The 26,234-nt window shown below is 52.7% G+C and overlaps 1 protein-coding gene across 1 annotated transcript in view; it reads right to left on the minus strand.

The window, feature by feature from the left end:
• GFPT2 (glutamine-fructose-6-phosphate transaminase 2) overlaps positions 1-25,700 on the minus strand; it is a 45,770-nt gene extending 20,070 nt beyond the window's left edge. Inside the window, exons 1-7 of the mRNA XM_062188579.1 lie at positions 25,574-25,700; positions 11,477-11,584; positions 9,806-9,904; positions 9,250-9,375; positions 4,340-4,398; positions 3,561-3,695; positions 706-767 (exon numbers count right to left, since the gene is read on the minus strand). Of these exons, the coding sequence (XP_062044563.1) occupies positions 706-767; positions 3,561-3,695; positions 4,340-4,398; positions 9,250-9,375; positions 9,806-9,904; positions 11,477-11,584; positions 25,574-25,580 (596 nt within the window). The 5' untranslated portion in view covers positions 25,581-25,700. The remainder of the gene's footprint in view (positions 1-705; positions 768-3,560; positions 3,696-4,339; positions 4,399-9,249; positions 9,376-9,805; positions 9,905-11,476; positions 11,585-25,573) is intronic.
• Positions 25,701-26,234: the final 534 nt, after the last annotated feature.

The following is a 26,234-nucleotide window of genomic DNA, read 5'->3' on the forward strand; positions in this document are numbered from 1 at the left end:
ACTATTTTTGCAGTAACAGCAGACCCTGTTTCCACAAGAGGTGACTTGTTTGGGCCTCTTCTGGTTTCTCAAGGTAGGGGACACGGTTTCTGACTTGGAGACATACCTTGATTATTTTGGACCATCTTTCACTATATCTAAAGCAAATCACAGACAGTTCTGGGTCCAATGGGGAAGCAATTTAAATTGTCTTTCTAGGGGCCAGTGTTGTGGCCTGGTAGGCTAAGCCTCCACCTACATCCCATATGGGTGCCAGCTAGTGTCCCAGCTGCTCCTCTTCCAATCCAGCTCTCTGCTATGGCCTGGGAAAGCAGTAGAAGATGGCCCAAGTTCTTGGGCCCCTGCACCCATGTAGGAGACCCAGAAGAGGCTCCTGGCTCCTGGCTTCCGATCAACCCAACTCTGGCTGTTGCAGCCATCTGGGGACTGAACCAGTGGATGGAAAACCTCATTCTCTCTCTCTCCCTCTCTCTGTCTGTAATTCTGCCTCTCAAATAAATAAATTAATTAAATCAAAAACAACCAGAAGCTCTCAGCATCACCAGCTGCAGAGATGGTGGGGCACAGTCTCAGCTCGGCCACAGGTCTGCTTTAAGACAGAAAGCAGCCTATATGTGCCAGAGGCCCCACCTCTCCCTGTGCCTCGAGCTGAGTGGCTTCATGGTTTTTGTTTGGTACTGGAAATGGCAATGTATTGCTCCTCACCTTGTGGCAACAGCTTCTCCTGGGTAGTGGATGCTCTTGAAAACCAGCGCGAATGCCCCTTCCTGAAAACACATGAAACAGCCAAGGATCACTCCCTCTGGCCAGCCAAGCCAGTGGCCTGCACAGACTGGTCTTCCTGGGCCTCTCTTCTCAGCAGTCAAACCTGGGATCATGTGTGTGGGGAGGGGGAGTGTAGATGCAGAAACAGCAGGTGCAGGGTGATGTTAGGAGGAAAGCATGGCAGACGGTAGGCTCCATGCTGAGATAGCAAAGGCCAGGGCTTGTGAATTTCAGATGAGCCCCATCAGCCACAAGAAGCCCCATCAGGGATGCTGCGCTCTGTGACCAGCTGGGTGGCCACAGGAAATGAGAACCGGGGGCGGGGTTGTGGGGAAGCTCTGCCTTAAGCCTCAGCCTGGTGCCTATTCAGGGAGGACTCCAGCGGCTAATCTATGAGCTATGCTTACCCAACACAGAGCTGCAGGGTCCACCCCTTGACCCAGCAATCTCTTTAGCTTTCTTTGTGCCTGGTTTCCTCGCGTGTGCAAGAGGTAAGAACAGTCCTACCTGTGTGGCTTCTGGCAAGATGATCAGCCTGACACATAGAGAATCCAAGAGAAACCGAAATTGCTTTCATCATTGTTATTGTGGTTTCTGAGGGGCCAGCTGTCACTGGCTCTGTGCCCCAGCCCACTGGCTTCACTCCACACACCAAATTTAGATTCTTGGTGCCAAGATTTTCCTATATCCTCTCCATCCTGTACTAAGTCACCATGACCCTTGTAGACCTCAGTTATACACAACCAACTGCAAAATCCAAATTTCCATGTGAAACCCCCCAAGTGAGGGGACCCCGGGCAAACCCAAGGCCCTGGTGTCAGCATGTCACGTCCAGGTTGCAACTCAACTTCACAGCCTAGGGCGCCAATACTGGGCATTGGGTCCTCAAAGGACCTTTTAAACAGCCCAGGATGAAGGGGCTGCAGGTAGACCCTGAGCAACCTGACATCCAACTGCTGCTTTGTAAACAAGGAGGAGGAAATAGAAAAACACCTCCGGGTCTCTGCCAATGACAGCTCTGTGCTGTTTCAGGTAAACGAGGTGCCAGGAGGGGGAGGTACCTCCAAAATGTAAAATTACCAATGGGAAAGAGGAAGTACTGTGCTGCAGTACCAAATTTGTTCACAGTATTTAATACCAGAAGTTATGCCTTACATTAAAGTGTAGTCTGCCCTGCAACCAATCATGGATGGAAACTATTTGGAAAAAAATGTTACAGCGTTGCTGACACGTACTATGTAGTTAGCTACAATAGTTAGGATCATGTCTGTACTGAAGTAGTGCAGTCTTTTTTTTTTCTTGTCATTATCCCCTAAGCAATAGAGTACAGCAAAGAGTCACATAGCACTTACACTGTATTAGGGATTATAAGGAATGTGGGACGATTTCAAGTATACAGGAGGATGTGCTTGTGTTCTATGCAAACGCTACCCCATTTTTAAAAAATTTTTTAATTTTTTGACAGGCAGAGTGGACAGTGAGAGAGACAGAGACAGAGAGAAAGGTCTTCCTTTGCCATTGGTTCACCCCCACAATGGCTGCTGTGGCCGGCACACCGTGCTGATCTGATGGCAGGAGCCAGGTGCTTCTCCTGGTCTCCCATGCGGGTGCAGGGCCCAAGGATTTGGGCCATCCTCCACTGCACTCCCGGGTCACAGCAGAGAGCCGGACTGGAAGAGGGGCAACCGGGACAGAATCCGGTGCCCCGACCGGGACTAGAACCTGGTGTGCCGGCGCCGCAGGCGGAGGATTAGCCTATTGAGCCGCGGCACCGGGCACGCTACCCCATTTTATGAAAGGGACTTGGGCATTGCAGATTTTGGAATCGATGTGGAGGGGCGGAGGTGCTGGAACCAATCCCCTGAGAAACAAATGTATGAGATGAGCTCTTATTTATAAATATATCCTCTAAATTAGGGATTCCCTAAATTGGAAGTTATAGGGCAAAGGGCTTCGCCAGTAGACTGACTTCACACTTCACCCCTGGATGATGATATACAGTAAACCCCGGGGTGGCGCTTCCAGCGGCTACTGAACAGGATGTTCAGGATTCCCAGTCCTGACCGCTGTCTCCAGGTTGCCACCACCTGGGAGAAGCTATCTGATAGCAATGACGGCAGGGAGGATGGGCTCTGGGGACCCCTGCTCATGTCTTCACTTCCTCCCTCTCCAAAGAGGGAGCCAGTTCCCCCGGCGTGCACACCCCTCTGCAGGGGCTGTGCTCCCTTGCGCTAGCCCTCTGGGACATCTCCAGGTTCCTGGCTCTCCAGCCTACAAGTGACCTCTGCCATCTCCCACCACAACACCACAAGCCTTTCTGTAATCAAACACCTCAGAAATCCGCACCTGCTGGCTCTACTTCCTCTTCTTTTTAATCCCATTTAGTAACTGAGGGCATGGCTTCCCTATGACCAATAATTGCTTTACCAAGAAAAGAGGAAAGAAAACAATGACAAGTCTCTAACATCAGTTAAAGTCATGCTGGGTACATTAACATGGAACACAACTCAGCTGAAAAGACGACAACCCAACTGCCATGGCCATGTTCACATGTGATGTGTCGGATTGCAAGGCCAGTCACGATGGCACAGGGTTAAAATGAGGCAAGGCACTCTTTCTGCTGGATGTGTGCTACCCGAAGCACAGAACTTTCCCCAGTTTTACAAGGAGGTAACGTCTTAAGGCCACCTACTACAGATGAGTCATCTTTCACCCTCAGTGCTTAGTGCCAGTTTGCCCCGGAAGTGCTTAGGGAAATGAAGGAATAGTTTAGACGGATGGAGCGTGTAACTCACCAGTTGCTGAATGACCCTCTCGACCAGCGTTGAAAACGTAATGTCCTCAGTTTCTCTGTTGTCGAACACATATTTAATCAGCTTGGCGATGGTCTCCGTGTCTGTTTCTGACTCAAACTCATAACCTTTGCTTTCCTGGAACATGTGGTTGGACACAGACTGTCAGATAGTGGTGGCTATTGTGCAATGCTGGCCGGGCAACTCCTTCTACTCCCTGATGATTTGCCCTCAGAGTGACTTAAGGCGAGGCCGGGGGAAACCGGGAGGGATGAAAAGTGTTTGCCAGAATCGCACAGCCAAACACCTCTGAGTCACTCCAGAACTCCCTGAGCTCATCGTTCCGCGGAGTCTGTCCTTGCCAACAATCTGGATGTTGCAAAATCCCCGCAGCCGAAATGATAAAATATGTTGAGTCAAACCCCCACACCCCCACCAGCACAACACCCCCTGTCCCACCTCAGCCGCGCCCCGCCGGACTGCCCACCGCATTCCATGGGCTAGGAGGGGACGCATTCCACTATGTGGCTACTTTAACAGAATGGACTTCCGGAGATTTTAATTCTGCGACTCCACTGTGGTCCCTGAAGGACAATGAGTGCCCTGCTGTCTCCTTAGACGAGACCTAGGGAGGCTGGCCCGGTGGGGTGGTGGGGGCTCTGTGGGTGCTGTGACGGGGTTATGCATGGGTCTCCCCCAGTTCCTGGGAGTATTTCCGGGCAATGTTCCTGGGGAAGGCCAATGCCATTCAGCTTAGGTATCACTCAGGGGAAGGTTCTTACCAGAAACTTCCTCAGATCTTTGTAATTCGTGATGATCCCGTTGTGGATGACAACAAATTCTGAAAAACAGTTTGGGAGAGATGCTAGCAGGAAATGAAGCTCAAGTCTAAAATGACTCGGCTGCTTGAAGCTCAGCTCCAACAAAGCCTGCTGAGCCACCTTGGTGTGTGTGATGACCGGGGACTTAAACCCGAGAAAATATGCCTTCCTCTTTCAGAACCAGCATCCCCCAACCTGGCCATGCAGTGAGCTCTTATGTAGGGTCTACAGTATTATCAAATAGGCCTTGGTATGTAAGCTGAATAGCGGACGATTAAACCTTTACTGTCCACAAACCATTCCGGGCATTCCCTTTAGACTGTGAGCTCAAATAAGTCACAAGGTCACAGTGCATGGGTGCCTTTTTGTTTGAACCGCATTGAACTGTGAAAATACTTGATTTCAAAAGTTTTGGGAAGTTTAGAATTTTTTTCACTTTAAAATCCTGGAACATTCTTCTGGGGGGCAGACCCAAAAGTTCTGGCATCCCCTGGGCCACTGGCATTCCTGTGTGGTCATGGGAGTGACTTTAATAAGGCTGTTGCTGCAGCTTCTCCCACCTCCCCCTGCACCAGCCACTTCCTGCACAGATGGGACCCCCTGGCAGACCCTGGGAGCAGAGGGATGTGTCTGCCTCAGTCACCACTGCGTTCTTCCCAGTAAGTACTAGTGATTGAACCTGAGGGAGAGGCCCGGGGCTCAGGGTGTTCCTGGGCAAGCAGCTCCCTCCCTTTCCCCCTATCCTAGATGACAGAAGGACTCTTGCTGCCTGTCAGTCACCCCACGGAGATGTGCGGGACATAGGATGCTCTGCGCGAACACTGTGTTCAGTGATTCTTTGCGTCATCAAGTTTTTCTTCAGTTCCAGAAAGCTCTCTCCTAGGAGATCTTTTAAAGCCTTCTCCATTATTGCTCTTCTTTTTTACCATCACTTTTTTTATTTCTTTATTTATTTTGTTTTTTGTTTTTTGACAGGCAGAGTGGATAGTGAGGGAGAGAGATAGAGAGAAAGGTCTTCCTTTGCCGTTGGTTCACCCTCCAGTGGCTGCTGCGGCCAGCGCATCTCGCTGATCCAAAGCCAGGAGCCAGGTGCTTCTCCTGGTCTCCCATGCAGGTGCAGGGCCCAAGGACTTGGGCCATCCTCCACTGCCTTCCCAGGCCATAGCAGAGAGCTGGCCTGGAAGAGGGGCAACCGGGATAGAACCCGGTGCCCCAACCGGGACTAGAACCCGGTGTGCTGGCGCCGCAAGGCAGAGGATTAGCCTGTTGAGCCATGGCGCCGGCCACCATCACTTTGTTTTTTTGGGGAAAAAAATCTACTGTCTATGAGGGTATCCCCAAAAACTCACAGAAACAGAATTGAAGGATAAGTTTATTGGGAGCAGGAATTCAGCCTAGCAGTTAGGGTGCTGGTTGGAATGTGTGTGTCCCACATGGAGCACTTGGGTTCAATGCCTGCCTCCAGCTCCTGACTCCAACTTCCTGCTAATGTGGACCCTGGGAGGCAGTGGCATAGACTCCAGTAGTTGGTTTCCTGCTAACCACATGGGAGACCTGGATTGAGTTCCTGGCTCCTGCTCCAGCTCTGGCTCAGCTTGCTGCTTTGGCCTATTGCAGAGCAAACCTGCAGATGGCAGTTCTCTCTCTTACTTTCTGTCTCTCAAATACATAAATATTTAAAAATATGTTTATGTTGCTGCAAAATGGTTTGAAATCTATATAGTTTTTTTTTTTTTTTTTCAAAATTTCTATGAGCTTATTAAAGACCCATCATATGGTGTCAATGCTGTGGTGCGGCAGGTAAAGCCATCGCCTGTAGTTCCAGCATCCCATATGGGTGCTGGTTTGAGTCCTGGCTGTTCCACTTCTGATCCAGCTCTCTGCTGTGGCCTGGGAAAGCAGTAGAAGATGGCCCAAGTCCTTGGGTCCCTGCACCCATGTGGGAGACACAAAAGAAGCTCCTGATTCCTGGCTTCAGATTGGCTCAGCTCTGGCCATTGCAGCCAATTGGGGAGTGAACCATTGGATGGAAGGCCTCTCTCTCTCTCTCTCTCTCTCCCCCTCTCTGCCTCTGCCTCTGTAACTCTGTCCTGCAAATAAACAAATAAATAAATAAATATTTTTTAAAAAAAAGACTCATCATATGCATGGATTTCTTTGTCTTGTCTTTTTTTGTACTAAAATAAACATCTCCCAATTCCATTTTCCATGAATTTTTGAGGTCACACAAAAACCAGGAGGGCCCAGTTCCAGGAGGTGTGCTGGCCACAGCTGAGCTGGAAATACCAGATATCCATGCTGAATCTCCACCAACAGACTCTATAACCACGCCATTCTCCACCTTTTCTTCACATGTATTACAACACTGTTTCTTTACAGTATTTTCTTAACTCTATCACGCCTTCTTTCATCAGTCTATCATCTTAAATCATTAACTTGTTTCCAAGAACCCATGTTTTCCCTGCAAAAACTCCTGTGGGTAATTTCCTTCCGTATGCAGTTGCTGGGTGTAAGGCTTCGCTGAAATGATGCTTTTCGGCTATTACTGAAGAAACTTTGCAAACCTCTGCATATGGCCGTGTTGTTTTCTTTTCAGTTACTCATCCTGAGTCAGGGCAGGAGTTTCCAAGTTTGGGCGTGGGTGGGTCTCCTCGGAGCCTCCCTTCTTTGGGGACACAGAAGCATTGTCCACACTGGAGTGGGGGCTTTTCTGATGAGGTTCATCTTATCACTGGGTGGGCAGGAGGCTGAGGCTGGAGTTGGCAACAGCCCACGGCACGTGGTCTCAGCAGTGTTTTCTAGGCCAACATTGCTTGCTCCTCCAGGGATCAGCTTCTCCTCTGATTTGGGGTTGGGCCACAGTCCCTCCTGGGTTGTCACACCATGGGCTCTGCTGTCTTCCTCCCAAGGACAGGGATACCCTATCCCAGTCCTGGGATACCCTATGGTTCAGGATATGACCCAGACCCCAGGGACATTTCCCAGCCAAATCCTCACTACCAAAGACTCTGACCACATGGACACAGGTGCAGACCCAGCTCCTGGGCCACCTCCAGCTGCTCTGCTGAGCAGGATGCATGGGGCTCTCCTGTCCTTCAAAGTCGGCAGTGTGAGCCAATGGGCCTGTGGGGTGGTTTGGAGAGAGGCCACGCTGCCCTGCACTTTCTGTGGGAGGTGGAGGTGCTGCACTCCACCTTGGGCACCACTGACCTGTGTGGGAGAAGGGCACTGAGCAGGGATGCGTGGTTCTTTCCTGTGGCCCAGCATCCCCAAGGATTTCCTGCAGTGGGACTTGTGGAGTGTGTGACAAGGTGCCCACGGATAAGGCCCCAGACACTGTGATATATTTGATCTCTGCTATGGGGCTGGGCAAGAACTTGTGCTATGCCAGGGAATGTCTTGGAGTGGGTGGGCGGGGAGAGGCAGATGACTCTACAAATTGTTTTCTCTGGGCCACTGTTACGGTGCAGCAGGTTACGCTGCAGCTTGCGTCACTGGCATCCCATATCAGAAAGCCAGTTTGTGTCCTAGCTATCTACTTCCCATCCACCTTCCTACTAATGCACCTGGAAGGCAGCAAGTGATAGCCCACGTACTTGGGTCCCTGCCAGCCACGTGAGAGAACTGGGTGGAATTCTGGGTGCCTGGCTTCAGCCTGGACTACACCTGCTGTTATGGCCATTTGGGGAGTGAACCAATGATGGAGGATATCTCTCTCTCTCTCTGATACTCTGAGATAAATATATAGATACAGATAAATAAATATATAAATATATTTATATTTTCAAATAAATAAGCTTTAAAAGTCATCTTCTCTGCTAGACATTTCATCTGTCCTGCTCAGATGGGGGTCACCGGGTGCTTGTCACCTGACCAGCCCTGACTGAGTGGGGAGCCAAGAGAAAAGCCCTGGTTATTTCTTGGAATCTTGTCTGCCCTTGGGGGACCTGGGAGGAGTTAGGGCTTCAGAGCTCTGTCTCACACATCCATCGTGTCTCACTGCAGGAGGCTCTGTGAAGCCCAGGGGCTGGGGGCTGCAGCCCGGGGCCAGGGGTGTCAGGGAAGAGGACGTGGCAGGAGAACTGGGCGCCTGTGAGTGGGGGCTGGTGTGAGGAACAGTTGGGAGAACTGTGGAGCCCAGACCTGTGCTTGTTGGGTAGGAAGACAGAAGTCAGCCTGTGTGTGGGAGACAGGCCTGGCTCCGCGAACACGGCGAGCATTTGCTGTGTCCCTGCCCTGCAGCCTGGGCCTGCTGCCCGTCAGCAGTGGTCTGGCCCAGGCATCAAGTGCCCAAGGTTTCCGTTTTTTCAAGGGATGCCAAAGGTCTGGATTCTGTGTACAAAAAGTCTCCACTTCTAAAACCATGAAGGGAGCCATGCTGAGGACTCTCCTGCTGGGAAGGGTGCTAGGGCTGCCTCCTGTAGTTCCCGTTTCTCTCAATCTCTCAGTCTGAGCTCTGGCTGCTGAGGCCTCGCTGTGGGGCAGAGGCTGGGCAGGCACCTCCAACAGACTCCACCTCCTCCTTCAACGGAGCGCGCTCTGCCGGAGGAGGCAACCCTGCCTTCTGCAACACACCGGCCTCTCTAGGCAACCTGTCCTGCTGCCATATTTCACTCATGGACTGGGTTCCAAGGCGCCAGCAGTAGGGCTGGGTAAAGTGGCCTCATTTTCCTGTGGGTGCTGGGGAGGTCAGCACTGCCCGTGGGCCAGGCTGTTTGTTTGCCTCCTGGCCAACCCAGCACCAGCAGCCAGGGACGGGTGTGTGTGTGTGTGTGTGTGTGTGTCTGGCATCTCTCTCGGGGACATGGGCAGGCTGGGAAGCCTCCAGCTGGTATCACCCTGGCACCGGGGAACAAGGCCACACTACATACCGTTGCCTTTGTCTGAGCGCTGTGGGTGGCTGTTGACGGCGTTGGGGACCCCGTGGGTGGCCCAGCGCGTGTGGGCAATGCCGAAATGTGTCTCAAACTCCACCTTTAAGTCCATGCTGTCTTGCTCTGCATGAAAGAAAAATCAACCTGCAGCACCCACACAAGACTATCAGGGTGAGGCGGGGTCCTTGCCCCGACACAAGCCATCCAGGCTGCTGGCCAGTCCCGCCTCCGACCACGCATGGCCAGACCCATCCTGAGAACTTGCCAGTGGCCTCACTTCTAAACCAAAATAAACCGACTTAAAAAAGAAAAAGATGCATCACTACTATCAATAGAAAGAAGTATCGTTTTGCAGAAGAATGAAAATAAACACTTTAATTCCTGTATTAAGATTTTCAAAAATTTGTCCAGATGCTACTGCCTAAAATAGGCCGTCCCGCATTCTGCGAGCAGTTTCAGGATGGTGGCTCCGCCCCTCCTCTGCGCCCGCCCATGCGTCTCCGGGCTGCTGGTCCCCCCGCCTCCCCCCCACCCCCCCAGCCCTGTCACTTACTGTACAGTTCCTCGTCCAGGGCCTTCACCTTGCCTCTCTTCTTGACCAGCTGGATGTGTCTTTCTTTCACTTCGTGATTATTTCCATCGATCGCCACACCTGGAGTTGAAACATCGTTTGCACGCCGCGGCTCACGCCTTTCATTCCCAGGCTCCACCCATGGTTAGGGGTAGGCGGTGCCGTTTGTCGGCTGCAGGTGTCCCGGGTGTGCAGGCCCAGAGACACCACGGCCACACCCCACACACTGGGGCCTCCGGCAGTGACAGGCCACATCTATGGCGGTGGTCCCAGGGGAGCTGAAAGATTCCTGCTGTCTGGCGGCACCACAGCCACCTTGGCCCACGCGGCCCGCGCGCTCCTTGGAGTGTGGGAGCATGCGGTGTGAACACCCCGACCGCAGTGCCCCCGCGGGAAAGCACAGCCCACACAGTCACGTGCAGGATGGCACACTTGACAATGCCACTCAGCGACTCTGCTGCTTTATTTACCGTACTTTTTATCGTTCCTAGTCCTCATTACAAACAGGAAGGTCAAGGCAACCGGCATGCCACGTAGAGCCCGCTGCAGCCTCCTCTGAGGCCCGGGCCCTTGACTGACCTATGCCAGGGAGGTGTGTGGGCCAGTTCTCTAGAACGCCCTGGGGCATTCCTCAGAATGCACCCCGCTGTGCAGCCAAAGGGAGCTTAATGTAGTTCTCAGGAAATCTGCTTTGCATGATGGGGCGTGGCTACTGGAACCTGGGCCTGGATCCCTGGGCTGTGGCTGTCCCCTGCAGCTACTGCCAAGGGGGTGCTAATTGGGCACACACAGCGGGCGGCTTCCGGGGGCAGGACAGGTGTCCCCACGCCCACCACTACCTCTACCTGAGAGAGGGGCCCTTATCCCGCACTGCAGGGGTGAGCCCACGACCTCTGGCTGACTGGCTTCCCGGAGCCATGAGCTGCTTTTCCCTTCCTTCACAGGCTGTTTCATTAAAAACGGGAACAACTGGATATCCACCAGCTTGTGGATGGAGGAAGAAACCCGGAGACGGCCACCCAGGGAGGGCTGTGCAGCCACTTCGATGTTTGGGATGTGGAAATGCTAAGATCAGTGAAAAACTAAGAATATAAAATTGGAAAGTTGCAGAATTAGGACTGGGTAAAAACACAACTATGGAGGGGCCCAGAGGTAAAGCTACGTTGCTGAGGCGTGTTTGAATGTGCGCAGCTTGCTCGGTTGGATGAAGACACTCGCGCATGCGTGAGAGCGCAGCCCATCTCCAAGAGCCTCCTCCTGTCTCAGGTCATTGGTGTGCGTGCGCGCGCATGCGCGTGTACGTGTGTGCGTGCGTGCATGCGTGCTCTTTAACAGCGGCTCTAGGCTCTCTGCACGCCGCCAGGGGCTCAGCACAGTATTACCGAGCGCAGGCAGATCCCGCTCTAGGATCACGCGTCCCGCGAAACTGACACTTTGGTCTCTTTCATAAACGCCTCCCTGTTTTTTACGGCGGTGTGATTTTAGTGGAGTTCTTTTCCCTCCCTGTTCCTCTTTTTCTGTCGTCGTCTACAGGTTATTATTTTGGCTGCTTTTCTACAGTTTTCAGACTTCTTCAATGAGCAAGAGTTATTGTTACATTGAAAAGAAACGTTGAAAAGCAGCGCAGCAAAGTGACCCGTGGCGCCGCCCTACCTGCCGAGTCGTAGCCCCTGTACTCAAGCCGCTGCAGACCCTTGATAAGGGTTTCAAAAATCTCCTTTCTTGTCCGGGGGACTCTGTAGTTCATGTAGGCAAAGATGCCTGTTCAAAAAGAAAAAAGAGGCATGTTAAGAAAACACTTGTATGGGGCCAGAGCTGTGGCATAGTAGATTAAGCCTCTGCCTGTGTTGCCAGCATCCCATATGGGTGACAATTAGTGTCTCAGCTGCTCCTCTTCCGATCCAGCTCTCCTGCTATGGCCTGGGGAAGCAGTGGAAGATGGCCCAAGTGCTTGGGCCCCTGCACCCTTGTGGGAGACCCAGAGGAAGCTCCTGGATCCTGGCTTTGGATCAGCACAGCTCCGGCCCTTTGGAGACTGAACCCTCTGATGGAAGACCTCTCTCTTTCTTTTTCCTTCTCTGTAACTCTGTCATTCGAGTAAAATAAATAAGTCTTTAAAAAACAAAAGCAAAAAAAAAAATCTTTAAAAAAGAAAGGAAAAAAAAAAGTTTCTGGGAGGAGTTTGATGGTGGTTAGGATCCTGCTTCATGGGACATCCAATCCCATACCAGAGTGCCTAGTTAGAGTCCTGACTCCTCCACTTCTGGTCCAGATTCTTGCTGATGTACACTCTGGGAGGCAGCAAATGATGGCTCAAGTACTTGGGTCCCTGCCACCCAGAGGGAAGACCCAGACTGAGTTTCCAGCTCCTGGGTTTGGCCTGATCCAGTTCTTATTACTATGTGTATTTGGGGAGTGAACCAGTGGATGGAAGATATCTATCCAAATATCTGTGCCTTTCAAATAAAGTGCAAATAAATAATTTAAAATTAAAAAAAAATAAAATACTTGTGGGGCAGTCATTTAGTCTAGTGGTTAAAACTCCAATTAGGATGCCCACATGCTACATTGGAGTGCCTGGGTTCAAACCCTGGCTCTGGTTCCTTTTTTGTTTTGGACAGGCAGAGTTAGACAGAGAGACAGAGAGAAATGTCTTCCTTCTGTTGGTTCACCCCCCAAATGGCCGCTACGGCTGGCGCGCTGCGCCCATCCAAAGCCAGGAGCCAGGTGCTTCCTCCTGGTCTCCCATGCGGGTGCAGGGCCCAAGCACTTAGGCCATCCTCCACTGCACTCCCGGGCCACAGCAGAGAGCTAGACTGGAAGAGGAGCAACTGGGACAGAACCAGTGCCCCAACCAGGACTAGAACTGGGGTGCCGGTGCGGCAGGCAGAGGATCAGCCTAGTGAGCCGCGGCCCTGGCCTGGCTCTGGTTCTTGACTCCAGCTTCCAGCTAATGTGCAACCTGGGAGACATCAGTAATGGTTCAAGTATTGGGTCCCTGGCACCCACATGGGAGACCTGGGTTGAACTGGCTCACAACTTCAGTCCCTGGCTGTTTCAGGTATTTGGTGAGTGAACCAGATGTGAGTGCATGTTGTCTCCCTCTCTGTCTCTGGGTGTCTCTGGTTCTCAGATAAAATTTTAGAACCACTCTCAGATACAATTTTTTAGGGGATACAGACTGGAAGGCCCCCAGGCTGCATGCCAGCAGAGGTGTGGCCTTCCCTGGCACAGCTGGAGAAAAAAACGGCTCCCCTCTTGCTTCTGGAAAGCGTTTGCTCAGCCCTTGGCCCTTGTGACACAGATGCTCATGAGGCCTTGGCCACACCCCTGGCCATGCAACCCACTACCAGGGTTCACTCTGCCTCTGCTTCCAGGAGGCAGCTTTCACTGAGGCAATGCCTATAAAGAAAAGTCAGCGCAACAAACCAACCACCTTGGGACAGCCGAGGCTCCCACCTCTATGCACCCCCTTGCTCGGCATAGAACCTGCAGGTGGGGACAGGGTCAGGCCTCTGCTTCCACTTCCCACTGCTCCGTACGCCTTGGACCACAGCTGTGACTAAGCACCACTTTTACAACAGTGAGAATAAAGCCATCTCATGCCTCTTGGCCACCTGAATTCATATCTTTAATACAGGCTCACAAGCCAAGAAGATTTTGTTTTGCTTCATTTTCTATATCTGTGCTTCAAAATTAATATTTTTCCTAATAGCAAGTAATCATCATCATGGTGGTTCTGCCTTTCTGAACTTCTCTCACGCAGTGTTTGTGACTGTGAACCTTCATCCTCCACTCTCCTGCCCTGCAGGTGCCCTTCCCTCCCACCTCCATCCTGCACCCTCTCTCCCCACCCTCCTTACAGCTCCAGCCCCACCTCCTGCTGTCCTGGTCCCTGGCAGAAGTGCTCCCAGCCCTGGGCCACCCTCATTCAGGTCTATATCATGAGTCATGTGCATATGCTGATAAAGACACAGGCTGGGGGCCAGCACTGTGGCACAGTGGCTTAACGTCCTGGCCTGAAGCACTGGAAACCCATATGGGTGTCGGTTCAAGTCCTGGCTGCTCCACTTCTGATCCAGCTCTCTGCTATGGCCTGGGATAGCAGTAGAAGATGGCCCAAGTCCTTGGGCCCCTGCACCCACGTGGGAGACCTAGAGGAAGCTCCTGGTACCTGGTTTCAGATCGGTGTAGCTCTGGCTGTTGTGGCCAATTAGGGAGTGAACCAGCAGATAGAAGACCTCTCTCTCTCTGCCTCTCCTCTCTCTGTGTAACCCTTTCAAATAAAATCAATAAATCTTAAAAAAAAAAAAAAAAGACACAGGCTGGTGCTCTTTGTATTTCTCACTGCATTTGGCACGTGGTCATAGTTCACTGGATGTGTATACAATGGACTGGCGGTGAATCTGTGGTTAATGGAGGGAAGTGACAGAATGGGTCATGGCCAAGGGATGGGGCTTCAGGCACAGTAACTGTCTTGGTCTGGTTGGCTACTGAAGCAACACCACACACTGGGCAGCTTGCAAGCAACAGAAACCTATTTTTCATGACTCTGGAGGCGGGGAAGTTCAAGATCAAGGGGTCAGCAGATGTGGCATCTAGTGGGGGCTCCCTTCTTCATAGACCAGACACACACTGGGCCAGATACACACTCTACCTTTCATCTTTATAAAGGCACTAATAACCACTCACAGGGATTCTATCCTCTTGGTTTAAATCACTCCCCAAAGGGTCACTCCTGACCCATCACCTTGGAGATAAGGATTCTGACATATGAATTTCAGGGGGCATACAGGTTCAGATCACAGCAGGAGCTAATCTCCTCAAGAACCCACTGTGGTGCCAGGCACTGGGCCAAGCGCTCCTGCATAGCCGTCAATCAAATCTTCCAACTGCCTTCTGAAACAGAAGCCTGGGGAAGCTGACTTGTCCGGAGCTGGGCATGGAACCCAGATGACCTGACTGACTGATAGGCTCCTTCCTGGCATAGGGCAACGTGGCCCCTCGTTGGATACTGCAGGGGCTAAAATAAGGTTTATTTTTTCCAGGAAGAAAGGTAGGACCAGGGTAGACATCTCCCCAGAAATGAACCTCACTTACAGGACACCTTGGCTGCAAGTACTGATGCCGCATTCCAGTCAATAAAGATGAACGAATGATTAGATTTCAATGAAATGCATGCTACATTCTTTAACAATAAATAGGATTCCCTCCTGCAAACATCTACCTCACTGAAACTCATCAATACACACTAGGCCCAAAATTAAATGGTATTTAAGTCCATGGTTTCATTAAGTCATATTTAGCATTCCTGTATGGGGTCCATTCCTGCACATGGGATGTGCTTCCTACTCTCGCGTATTAAGGTGCAGGGGTTCTGGATAGACGCATGCGCACTGTGCTTTCTGAACCGGTTCTCTTTTTAAAATGGCCAAAGTGCGATTTTGGCATCGAGCTATTTCTGTATTCCTCGCTGTCTCTGGGTCGGGTAGGAGGTGCTGAGTGTAAGGCCTGTGTGTGTAGTTCAGGCCTCAGCCCAGCGAGACTAAGGTGCTCCCAGGATCTCATGTGTGTGGCCAGGATCTCATGCTTTGTACCCCACACTTCAAAACAAAAATCTGTCTGAGCGCAGAGTGTGTTTTTTGTTACCTCACTTTTTTTTTTTACAAAAAGATAGCTACCTTTTAATGTCAACATCAAAAAATGTTCACAGCTTTCCTTAGATTTAAGTCATGTACCATAACAGTCTCTCATTTAAAGGGCACAATTTTGCAGTTTTCAGTATATTCAGAGTTGTGCAACCATCACCACAGCCTACACTTAGGCAAAATTTTCATGATGCTAATTTTTCTGCAAATGATCAGAAAGTTCCCTGAGAGTACATGGCCAAATCCTACTTAACATAAAGACCCTCCAGCTATGGGAGACAGGTATGCAAAGGATGACATCATTGTTGGGAGTCTTGAATTAAATGTTCCTGATATCCTGGGAAGTTCTAGAATTACACCTGCACTTCACCAAGGGGAGCTGACATTGCAGGTGACACAAAGGCCCAGAAACTAATGATCACTAATTGTGAAAAGATTTTAAAGCTACACAGCACGCTGTCTGGTTCAGCTCTCCAATTTTCGAGCCACACCTTGCTTCTGAACACACGCCTGGCACATACATTCTGTGTGGCAAGTCTGACCCTCAGACCCACAGTGGTGCCTTGAGGGGGGAGCCACTGGTGGACTAGGACTTTTAAAGGGTCCTTGTCCTCAGGACCACCAGCTGTGTGCACCCCCAGCTGGGAGGTCTGGGGACATGGGGGGCACAGTCGAGTGATGACTGCAGTGAGCACAGCTGCCAACGACTGGTTTCAGGACTTTGCACAAGAAGGCATAAACCTAGTTTTCTGCACAAAATCTCTCGCACCTACTCAGTAACATCTTTCAATGCCAAAGCACTCTTTGAATTTGCAGCTCATCCTCTTGGCCGCATTCTCTTTGTATTCCACCAAACTGGAGTGAATAAAACATCCTTTGCACTGTGGTCCTGTCATTTAAGAAGGAGAGTAAACTAAAAGGAAGCTGCTTTCCCAGGAATTCCTCTTGCTATTCCTGTCAGATTCCTTTTTGGAATCGCTCCCATCCATAAATAAAAGAATCCGTGCCTTTAACTATGGGATCAGTCATCAGATAGTCAGACAATAAGAGAGTTTAAATTCATGCACCCTCTTAGGAAGGCAATTTGGCAACCTCTCAGAATTAAAAATGTATACATCTGTTGACCAGAGCTGTTGCATTTCTAGAAATGCATTCAGCACACATCTTTGCTGAGAGGCCTGTGTACATGTACGAGGACAGCTGCTCAGGGCTGTTTCTGGTCCCCAAAGACTGGAGACAGCCTGTCGCCTGGCAGGGACCACGGAAGGGCTGGGGCAGCCACACAGCAGGGCCTGTGGTGGGAGCGTGGAGAGAGAAGTGAAGCTGTGCACTCTCTCAGAAAACAACCTATATCGCCAAGGTGTGTCAAGTGAAGAAAGCAGCTTGCAGAAGATAAGCAAATTCTGCAAAGTGGGGCAGGGAGGTGCGGAGAATACAGTGCTGCCTTCAGGGGACTGGGGCCAGCACCCTCAGCTCACACCCAAGTCCTTGGATGCGCAAGTTCCTTTCACACAAAAGTGTAATACTGACATAGAACCTACACACATCCTCCAGTATACTTCAATCACCTGCACATGACCTATAACACCTCATGTAGTACCTAATAAACTGCATTTCCATGGATTCACCTTCTGGTCTGTGGGTTCCCCATCCATGGAGTCAACTGACCGTGGATGGAAGTCTTTTTTAAATGCACTTGACCTGAACCTGTTCAGATCTTTTTCTCTTGCCGTTATTCCCCCAAACAATGTAACAGCATTTTTGTTGTGTCAGGTATCCTAAGTCATCCAGAGATTACAGGGGCCAGTGTGTGAGTTACATGTAGATACTACACCACTTCACAGTCGGAACTTGCACAGCTGTGGGTGTCAGTGTCCATGGGAACCTGGAGCTGCTCCCCTACAGGTACAGACAACTGTACTTCCAGAAGGGCATCCAAGACCTGTGGGGCAGAGGCCACTGTGAGGCCACCGTTGGACACTGGGCAGAGACTGCTTCGCACTGCACGTGTCTTCTGTGTGTAGTTAAAGATGCTTAGCTGGGCGCCAGGCTGTGATGTTTCAACACAGGCCACCATAAGAACCAGATGATGGTGAGGGCATGGCGGTTCTCTGCATAGCTAGATGATGCCTAAATAAGAACAGGTCTCAGGGGCCGGTGCCGTGGTGCAGTGGGTTAATACCCCGCCTGCGGCGCCGGCATCCCATATGGGCGCTGGTTCTAGTCCCGGCTGCTCCTCTTCCAATCCAGCTCTCTGCTGTGGCCTGGGAAGGCAGTGGAGGATGGCCCAAGTCCTTGGGCCCTTGTACCCACATGGAAGACCAGGAAGAAGCACCTGGCTCCTGGCTTCGGATCGGCACAGCTCCGGCCGTTACGGCCATTGGGAAGTGAACCAATGGAAGGAAGACCTTTCTCTCTGTCCCTCCCTCTCACTGTAACTCTACCTCTCAAATAAGTAAAATGTTTAAAAAAAAAAAAAAAAGTAGAACAGGTCTCATTTTATCAGGAGAGGGGTGTTCCAGCCAAGGCATGAGAGCTGACAAGAACCAGCTGGCAGATGGTGTCAAACATGACACTGCCCTGGTCCTCCCTGACTTCACAGGCATCCATGCCGGGGCTCCCAGGCACAAGAGCAGTGATGGTGCAGCACCTGGGACATCTGGCAGGGTCTGTGCCTGCCTCTGCCTTCCCTGGGAACAGTGCCCTCATGGGCTACTCTACACCACACCATGGTGGCTACTCTGCAGCCACCAGCCTGCCCTTTGCCTGAGGTGAGCCCCACACATCACAGAGGGCAGAGCGGACCACCATACACCAAGACAGATGGTCACCTGCTAGGTGGGCCTCCTGCCCTTCCCCCACAGCCTTTCACCAGCCATGTGACAGGCAGGAGCATGAGACAGAGGTGGATGGATGTCTGGGGACAGTGCCAGATGCCAGCCTCCAGTTTCAGCTCTGCCTCCTACTCTGGGTGCAGCTTCAAGCAAGTCGCTGGACCCTGGACTTTGCTTCTCCTATCAGTGACACAGAGATGCTATGAGAACTCAGGGTGTCTGCAGCTCACAGAAAGGTGCCTACCCCATAGCTCCTGTTGTTCAAATGAGACAAAGCAGGGGCCCCTCCGCCTAGTCAAGCAGGGAGAAATTACCTTAAGTAAAACCAAAGGGAGAGGTGGGTGTTTGGCCCAAATCTCATCTGAGTGACTGGGCTTGATCCCCAGTTTCCGAGTCACCTTCCTGCTCATGTGGACCCCGGGAGGCAGCAGTGATGCTCCAAGTACACATGCAGCTCTCTCATCTTTCTAGCAAATACATAAACGAGGGCTAGTGGAGTAAGCCTCTGCCTGCAAAGCTGCCATCCCATATGGGCGCTGGTTCAAGTCCCACATGTTCCACTTCCGATCCAGCTCCTTGATAATGTACCTAGGAAAGCAGCAGAAGATGACCCAGGTGCTTGGGCCCCTGTCTCTCATGTGGAAGATGAAGTGAAGCTCCTGGATCCCGGCTTCAACCTGGCCCAGCCCTGGCATTTGTCGCCATTTGCGGAGTGAACCAGTGGATGGAAGATTCTCTCTCTTTCTTTCTCTTTCTCTCTCTCCCTCTAACTTTCAAAGAAATAAAACTTAAATAAATATACTAAAATTTTTTCTTAATAAAACCAAAGGGAAAACAGTACCATTTCACTCTTATTTCTTCTTGGCCCTCTGCCTGGGGAAAGGATGTTAAGCCAAGTTCATGATTTGGCTATGTCTGGATCAAGGCCGAAGTGTTCCATAAGCATTCCTCTGGCCCATGAGGATGCTGTAAGGACATAGATGGGGCCAGGATGGCTCTGTCAGGGCCTCACAGGGAGCATGGAAGCCCAGGGCCTTTGGGGGATTTTCAGGCTGAGGGCCTGTGATCTGAGGCAGGGGTGGGACAGACAGCTCCCAGACTGGCTCTTCGTGAAGATGGCTTCCACCCAGGCTGCAGGTTTTGGCACACAGGTTACCTGGGGCTCTATTTATTTCCTCCATAGCCCTCTCTTCCTTTCTCTAAGCCTCACTCTCTGCTGCCTGCTCTCTCGTGACCATGGACACTGCATGCACCCTACCCACTGCTGCCTCCCTGCACCTGGCCCGGCCACAGGTCAGGGACCCAACAAGCACTGGCTGAGCAAAAGCGTACAAGAATACAGGGCTGGGCGGGGGGGTGGGCTTGGCACTGGGCCCGAGACTCCGCCCACTGTGCTCCAGCCACATTCCCCTCCCTTCTCTGCCCAGGGCACAGAGCTGCAGTCCTTAGCCTGGGGCCAACCTCCCTTCCCGTTCACTGTGACCCCCTGCCCTTATTGCCACCACCACCCTGTAGTGTCCAGGTCCTGGGTCCCAGTCCCCTTCTGGGATCCTCCGTCTCATGACGACTCCCACAGAACCCTCCTCTGCCTCCACTTCCCACCCCACCACTCCAAGTGAAAATAATCTCTCCTTCCTCTTCTGAACTCCTTTTTCCATTTTTCCATCCATCATTCAAGACAGCTGTCACTCTCCACCCTGACTTTCTGTCACTCACTTGCTCCACTGAAGGCAGGCAACAGGATTGTAAGGGAGCCAGGAACAGGGCAGCAAAATGGCTCCAGGTCATTTCTGATTCTCCTTGGTCTTTCCACGAAGTCCAAAGGAAATTTCCAGCTCTGTATACTCGAGAAGTCTCGTAGCACCACGAGGCCTACGTGGTTAGGAAGTGGTCCTATCTGTCAAGCTGGAGTGACAAAGGAGCAGCAGAGATGTGGCAAGGGAGAACACGGGTGCCCATGGTGGCTGCCTAGAGAGATGCCTTTGGGCTCCTGCGGAGGCCACAGCAGGCTGGGATTAGAGGCTGGGGAGGCAGGTGCAGGAGGCCTGGAAGTGTGAGAGAGCAGGTCCTATGAGATCTTTTACAGAAAAGAAGCACCTGCTCTGCAAGGAGGGTCCTGGTCACACACTCCTTCCGTGACAGAAGAAATGCCCAGCTTGGGGCCAGCACCCGGCCCAGCCTCACAACTCTCCGCTCACACTGCCCCTGGCACCCAGAGACTCCAGACAGCTTCTCAGTGCCCCCCTCTCACAGCAGAAGAGGCGGTGAGTGAATGAGAAAGAGAGACCCTGGTGAACTCAAGGGGGCCCCCACTGAGCCTGAGAGGGGACTGTGGCCCCTGTCCTATCTCCCCTCAAGTCTTAGCACTCTCTGCATGGGGCTGAGCAGTCACACAGGAGCCAGGACCGAGACACACAGGCAGGGGCCTTGGACACTCAGCAAGTGACAGATAATGACAATGACCAGCTGGAGTGGGGGCACTGGCCCTTTTAGTCCACAAACCTAATATAGATTAGGTTCCCTAATATAGACTGGATCACGCCATGCCCAGACAGAAGAGTGTGGCCACGTTGCACCTCCAGACTGTGGAGCTGAGGATGACAATCCCTGCTGACTCCTCGCAGAGATGAGACCAAGGCGAAGGTCCCTGGAGGCACCCGTGTGGCTCCCACAGCCAGAGGCTCTGCAGACCTGGCCAAGGACCCTGAGCAGACTAGGAGCTGGCTCAGGGTCAGGAGGCTGACTTGGCTGCTCTAGGGACAGCCTCATCCTGCCTAGTTAGAGCCACGGCACCACAGAATCCAGGAACCAACATGGGCTCTGCTTCCTGCTGCACCCTGGACAAGGCAGGTCTACTTTTAACCAATAGTTTCTAGTGTCTTTGTCGTTTTAGGATTTCACTAAGAACAAAGTACTGACATATATTCTCCATTTCAGCAAAAGAAAAAAAAAAAAACAGTTGTAAGAAAAAAAAAATACAAATCTTGTTTAATCTGAAAGAAATTGGCTATAAAGGAAGCCAATTTTTTTTTTTCAGGAAGAAATATTTCCTTTGAAAATTAAGAGGCAGATAATCAGATTAAACTGGTTAACTGCCTCGGCACTGAGTCATCTTCAGCGACTGTAAATCCAAGTTCACCTCTCTTTAGAAGCCACTTTTACTGAAACGAAACAAAAATAAAAACCATTCCATTTACTGTTCAGTAATAATGCTGTCACAAATTTCCCAGAAGGTTTTTGACCTTGGGAAACCCCTGATGGACAAGGCTGAGGGACGGAGGACTCCCACAGTGAGGGAAGAGGCGGAAGAGTAGCGGCAGCCCCCACTGCTGGGGCCCCTTGCAACTCCTCCATCTGACAGCACCCACAACAGGGTGGGTAGGGAGACTCCAGGGCAAGGAGTCTGCGAACGCCACGCCCTAGAGCCGGCTGTGTCCATCCCTTCCCTCACACTGACGACCTGGAACCGGCCATGGTGAGGATGTTTGCACCGCAGAAGCTGGCAAAGCAGAGAGCCTGCTGCCAACACCAATCAGCGCCTCACTGAGCAGGAGTCTGTACTTCACCAGCGAGGCCAGTGGGGCTGTGTCCAAGCATCCTGCCCTGAGTTTGCACCTCACCAACTCCAGTCCATCCAAAGAAGCCACTTGCTTCCTAGGGGTCCGATGTTACTAAGCGGAAGCGGGTCTCAGATTGATGGGGCTTTGAGAGCCGGAAGAAGAATAGGGAAAAGGGTGAGCCCTCCTCAGAGTCCTTAAACTTCTCTGGAGAAAACTGAAGGCGTCGTCTCCCACTGAGATGGGAGAGAAGTCCTCAGTAGGCACTGGACAAGCTCTCTGGAAGGAGGATTCTACTCACACAAACAGATCCATGTGCGTGTGTGTGTATGTGTGTATGTATGTGTACGTGTCTCCCTGGTCTCCTTTGATTGTGGGGAGTAAAAGCTACACCCCTTCTTGCACAGAAGAGATAAAGGGGAGGAAAGCACCAGGCCAGGGAAGGAGTGGGTATTTACCTGATGCCAGTGCTCACCTTCTGACTGCCATGAGTCAGGGTGCTGGGACCAGCGGACTTGGGTGTATGTGTGGGAGGGGGAGGCTGGTGAATCTCTGGTTATGTCCTCACCACTGAGACTCGAATATCTGAGAGTCACTGGTGTATCCGGGGGGCAGGCACCTTAAAGTAGGGTGAATAATGGCCACCAAGATATCAGGTCCCGTTTCCTGGAATCTGTAAATGCTGTTATTTGGGAAAGGTCTTCGTAGGTGGGGTTGTGTTAAGGACCTCGAGATGAGCAGCATCCTAAGAGCAGTCCCAGGTGTCCTTGTTAGAGGGCAGAAGAGGGAGATTTGGTGTAGAAGAGGAGGGAGATTTGGTGCGGATGAGGAGGAGGTGGGTGAGGGGACCACGGAGGCTGGGACCGGCGTACTGACGAGGGACCCAGCCCAGCACACCAGCCATCCCCTTCTCAGTCAGTGGAGCTCATAGCTGAGCCCAGGTCCTTGCTCTTCGCCTTCTCCAAGCTGCAATCCCATGCTCAGGCTGCCTGAAGCTGACAGGTGGCACCAACAAGTGAGGCAGCGGTGAGGATGCTGGGAAAACTGGCGAGCATGTGCCCATAACCCATGCAAAAATAGACACTCCAGGGTGCTCATCTTTGGATTTCTTCAAGAGAAGCCCAAAGTCCCACCTACTTTTGTGAAATCTTCCAATTGTTTCATTTGGTAACTGATTTTGAAAAGCGTGTAGATGCTGTGCACGGAACGAAAAGACACCTGTTTGCTTGGGCTGTCCTTGCACTGGGAGCTGCGGCAGGGGCTCCTTGCTTTCCCTCCAGGGCAGCATTTACTGCTGCTCTTCCTCTCCCTGGTCGGTGACCAGCCCCAAACTGGTCCTCAATCCCCCTGCCCTTCTTGCAGGGGAGTCCCCAGGGCTTGGAAGACAGAGAGCCACTCTGCAAGAAGACAGGAGAGAAGGAAGAAGGAAGTGGGGGATGGAGGCAGGGAGAAAATGTCATGACCTTTCTGGAGGCAGAAAGTCAACCAAACTGCATGTCAGTTCCCAACCATCATCCAGCTAAGCTCTCGGTGCCCTGAAGGGTTCTGGGGGCACCTGCTCAGTGTGCAGAGGATCGGCTGCTGGGGGGGGGGGGTCCTTGCTTTCTGTGGAAGAAGCAGCAAAGGCACAATCCAAGCAGGCTCATCAGCACACTCGGACAAGGAAGAGCCAAGGTCTCGACCTCTGCAGGAACAGCCCAGGAGCTCTTAGATCTCAGGGGGTTTCCAGGTAGCAGCAACAGCTCTGAGAAAGGCCCTGCCCAGACAAGTGGCACAGAGCTCGAAGCTCCATTTCCCTGCTATAAAGTAAAGAGATTACGTGATTCGTCTCAGGATCATACTAGTGATTTTTTTTTGCTTGTACATGGAACAATCATTTTAAAAACTCCTTTCCTGTAACATGGACTAAATTTTCAAAAACTTCAGCGTGTTGATTACAAAAGAAAACAACCACAAAAGGAAAATGAGTACTACTTGCCATGCATCCTCAGACCCTGATCCCCGAACAAAGCAAAGCAATGTGTCTGACTCTGGCCTGCTGCTGTCTGGGGTGGGGACAGGGGGCAGCTTCTTCAGTGCCAAGGGTGCTTGGCAAGTGTCAGAGAGATGTTAGACACATCAAAGCCAAGTGGAGCCTTTCTCCTGCTGTGCTGGAAATGGAAATACTTTTCCTATGCAGGATGCCACACGACTCCCAGCCGAGCTGCACTGCCACCCCCTTCCTCATCATCAGCAAGGATCATCCTTAGGGAAATGAATTTTGAGATGGCCCCTGGGTCCACCACACTCTTTCTGCCTCTGAGTGGGCATCCACTTGGGTGGCCACTGCTCCTGAGCTCTGGGGGTCCTTTGGAGACCTCAAGGCAACCCCTGGCCCTACAGAAAAGCAGAAAAGATTGCTGCTTCTGAGAGTCGAGAGAAGTAGAGCCCCTCACAACTCAGGAAGACGCTGGAGGAAACCAAACTCCCTAGGCAGCAGGATGGCACTCTGGGGGTGGTGGTGGTAAGGGGCACAAAAGCCTCCGGTGCTTGGGAGGTGGTCAGAGCCTCCTGGTTCAAGGGTATGGTGCACAAACCGAGCTCTAAGGCTGCCACTGAGGGGTCTGGAGCCGGAAGAACTGGGAGACCCAACAAATCGACCCGTATGGTCTCATCTGCCCCCCAGGATTGCCCAAAGGCAGCCCTACCCGTTGGGAGCAATGCCTGGGAGCCCTGAGACTTTTGCTGAGGAATTAGAAATCTTAAACAGATGCCTGCTCGGCCTGGGTGAGGCTGCCCACTTCTTGGTGGGGGCGTTTCTCTGTGGAGAGCAGTTGGCCTCTGAAACAAGGACTGTACAGACCTTGGCCCCCGGCTCACCGCTGGCTCGCCCCACCCTTCAGCCCTCAGCAAAGTCAGAGAGGCCTTTCATGGCTTCAAAAGTTCCACCAGGTCCTCCAGCCACGGGAGGCTGGAATGGGTAACTGAATCCTACTCCAGCAAAAAAGAAAACACACACACACACACACACACACAGTGACCTTTTGTCCCAGCATAATTTCCCGGCGCTATCCCCGCCGGCCAGGCGCTATCCCCGCCGGCCAGCGGAGGCAGCCGGGCCAGGAGGGGAAGGAATTGCAGATGTGCGCTCCCGGACACCTCCCCAAGCGCAGCCCGGCGGGACAGCGCCCGGTGGCCGGTCCGCGCCTGCCCTGGACTCCTCCTGCTCCTGCCTCTCGCCCGCACCTCGCCCATAGCCCTTCACAGCACAGACGCGACAGCACGGAGCCCACCCTCCCAAGGACACGGGTTCACTCCAGGTCTGAGCGCCCCAGGCGGAGCCGCCCCTCGGCGGTGGGCGCGGTGCGCAGAGAGGCGCCGGGATGCGCGAGCCTGCGCGTGGCCGCCTTTGTGGCCGACTGGGAAGTGAAAAGCGCCCTCGCTGGACGTGGGGTGGGGACACCTCTGCCGTGCGGAGCTCAAAACCCGGACCACATCGATCCCTCTCTTTTGGGGGTGAGGGAGGCTGGGTTGGGCCCCCCTCTCTGTGTCGGGGGCCGGGGTCGGGGATCCTCTTCCCAAGTCCCGGAGACCCCACTCGGTGGCCGGGGCCGGGAGGCCGGGCCAATGTTAGTCCCACGGTCGGGGGGCTGGGCACATTGGCGTCCCCACCCAGGTGCCCAGCGCGTGGTCGGCGCCGCGAGGCCACGGAGGAGCGGTAGCGGCACTCACCGCACATCTTGGCTGCTGCTCCGGCGTCTTCCCGCCTCCCTTCGCGTCTGGGGGCTCGCTAGCTCCGGACTCTCCTGGATCTCCGTGCGCGCCTCGCGCCCCGCGGATTCGAGCTCCCGCCGCCCGGCCCCCGGGCCCTTATAGCCCCAAGCACCTCGGGAGGGGTGGGGCCGAGGCGGGGCCTCCTTCCCTGCCTGCTCCCCATTGGCCTCTGGTTGTCGTGACAACGGCGGGGACAGGGCCCTGGGAGTCGGGGAAGTGGGCGAGGGGCGGCTCCCAGACGCCGGTCCAGGCTGGCGCGAGGGCGTGGGGCGGGGGATCCTGGAGTGGGGCGGGAAGGGGCAATCGGCCTGGATCCGACCAACCTCAACTAAGCTGGAGCCTCAGGCAGAGACGCGTCGCTCCGTGCCTCCGTTTCCCCACTGTGAAACGGGAGTGACAATGGAACCTGATTGCCAGGTGCGTGCGACCACAGGCTCCTACCCAGGCTCCAGAGGACCCTGCCGAGGGCAGGTTCCGTGGCAGCGCCGCCTCCAACAGGCCTGAAATCCCAGCCCATACCCCGCGAGGAGAGAACTCGGAGAAAACCGAGACCCCCTGCAGTGGAAGGGACTTTGCCAAAACTGGGCAGCCGATAGCCCGGGCGGCGACAGAATCTAAC

This window comes from Lepus europaeus, chromosome 4 (assembly GCF_033115175.1).
Source record: "Lepus europaeus isolate LE1 chromosome 4, mLepTim1.pri, whole genome shotgun sequence".
Classification (NCBI taxonomy): Eukaryota; Metazoa; Chordata; class Mammalia; order Lagomorpha; family Leporidae; genus Lepus; species Lepus europaeus.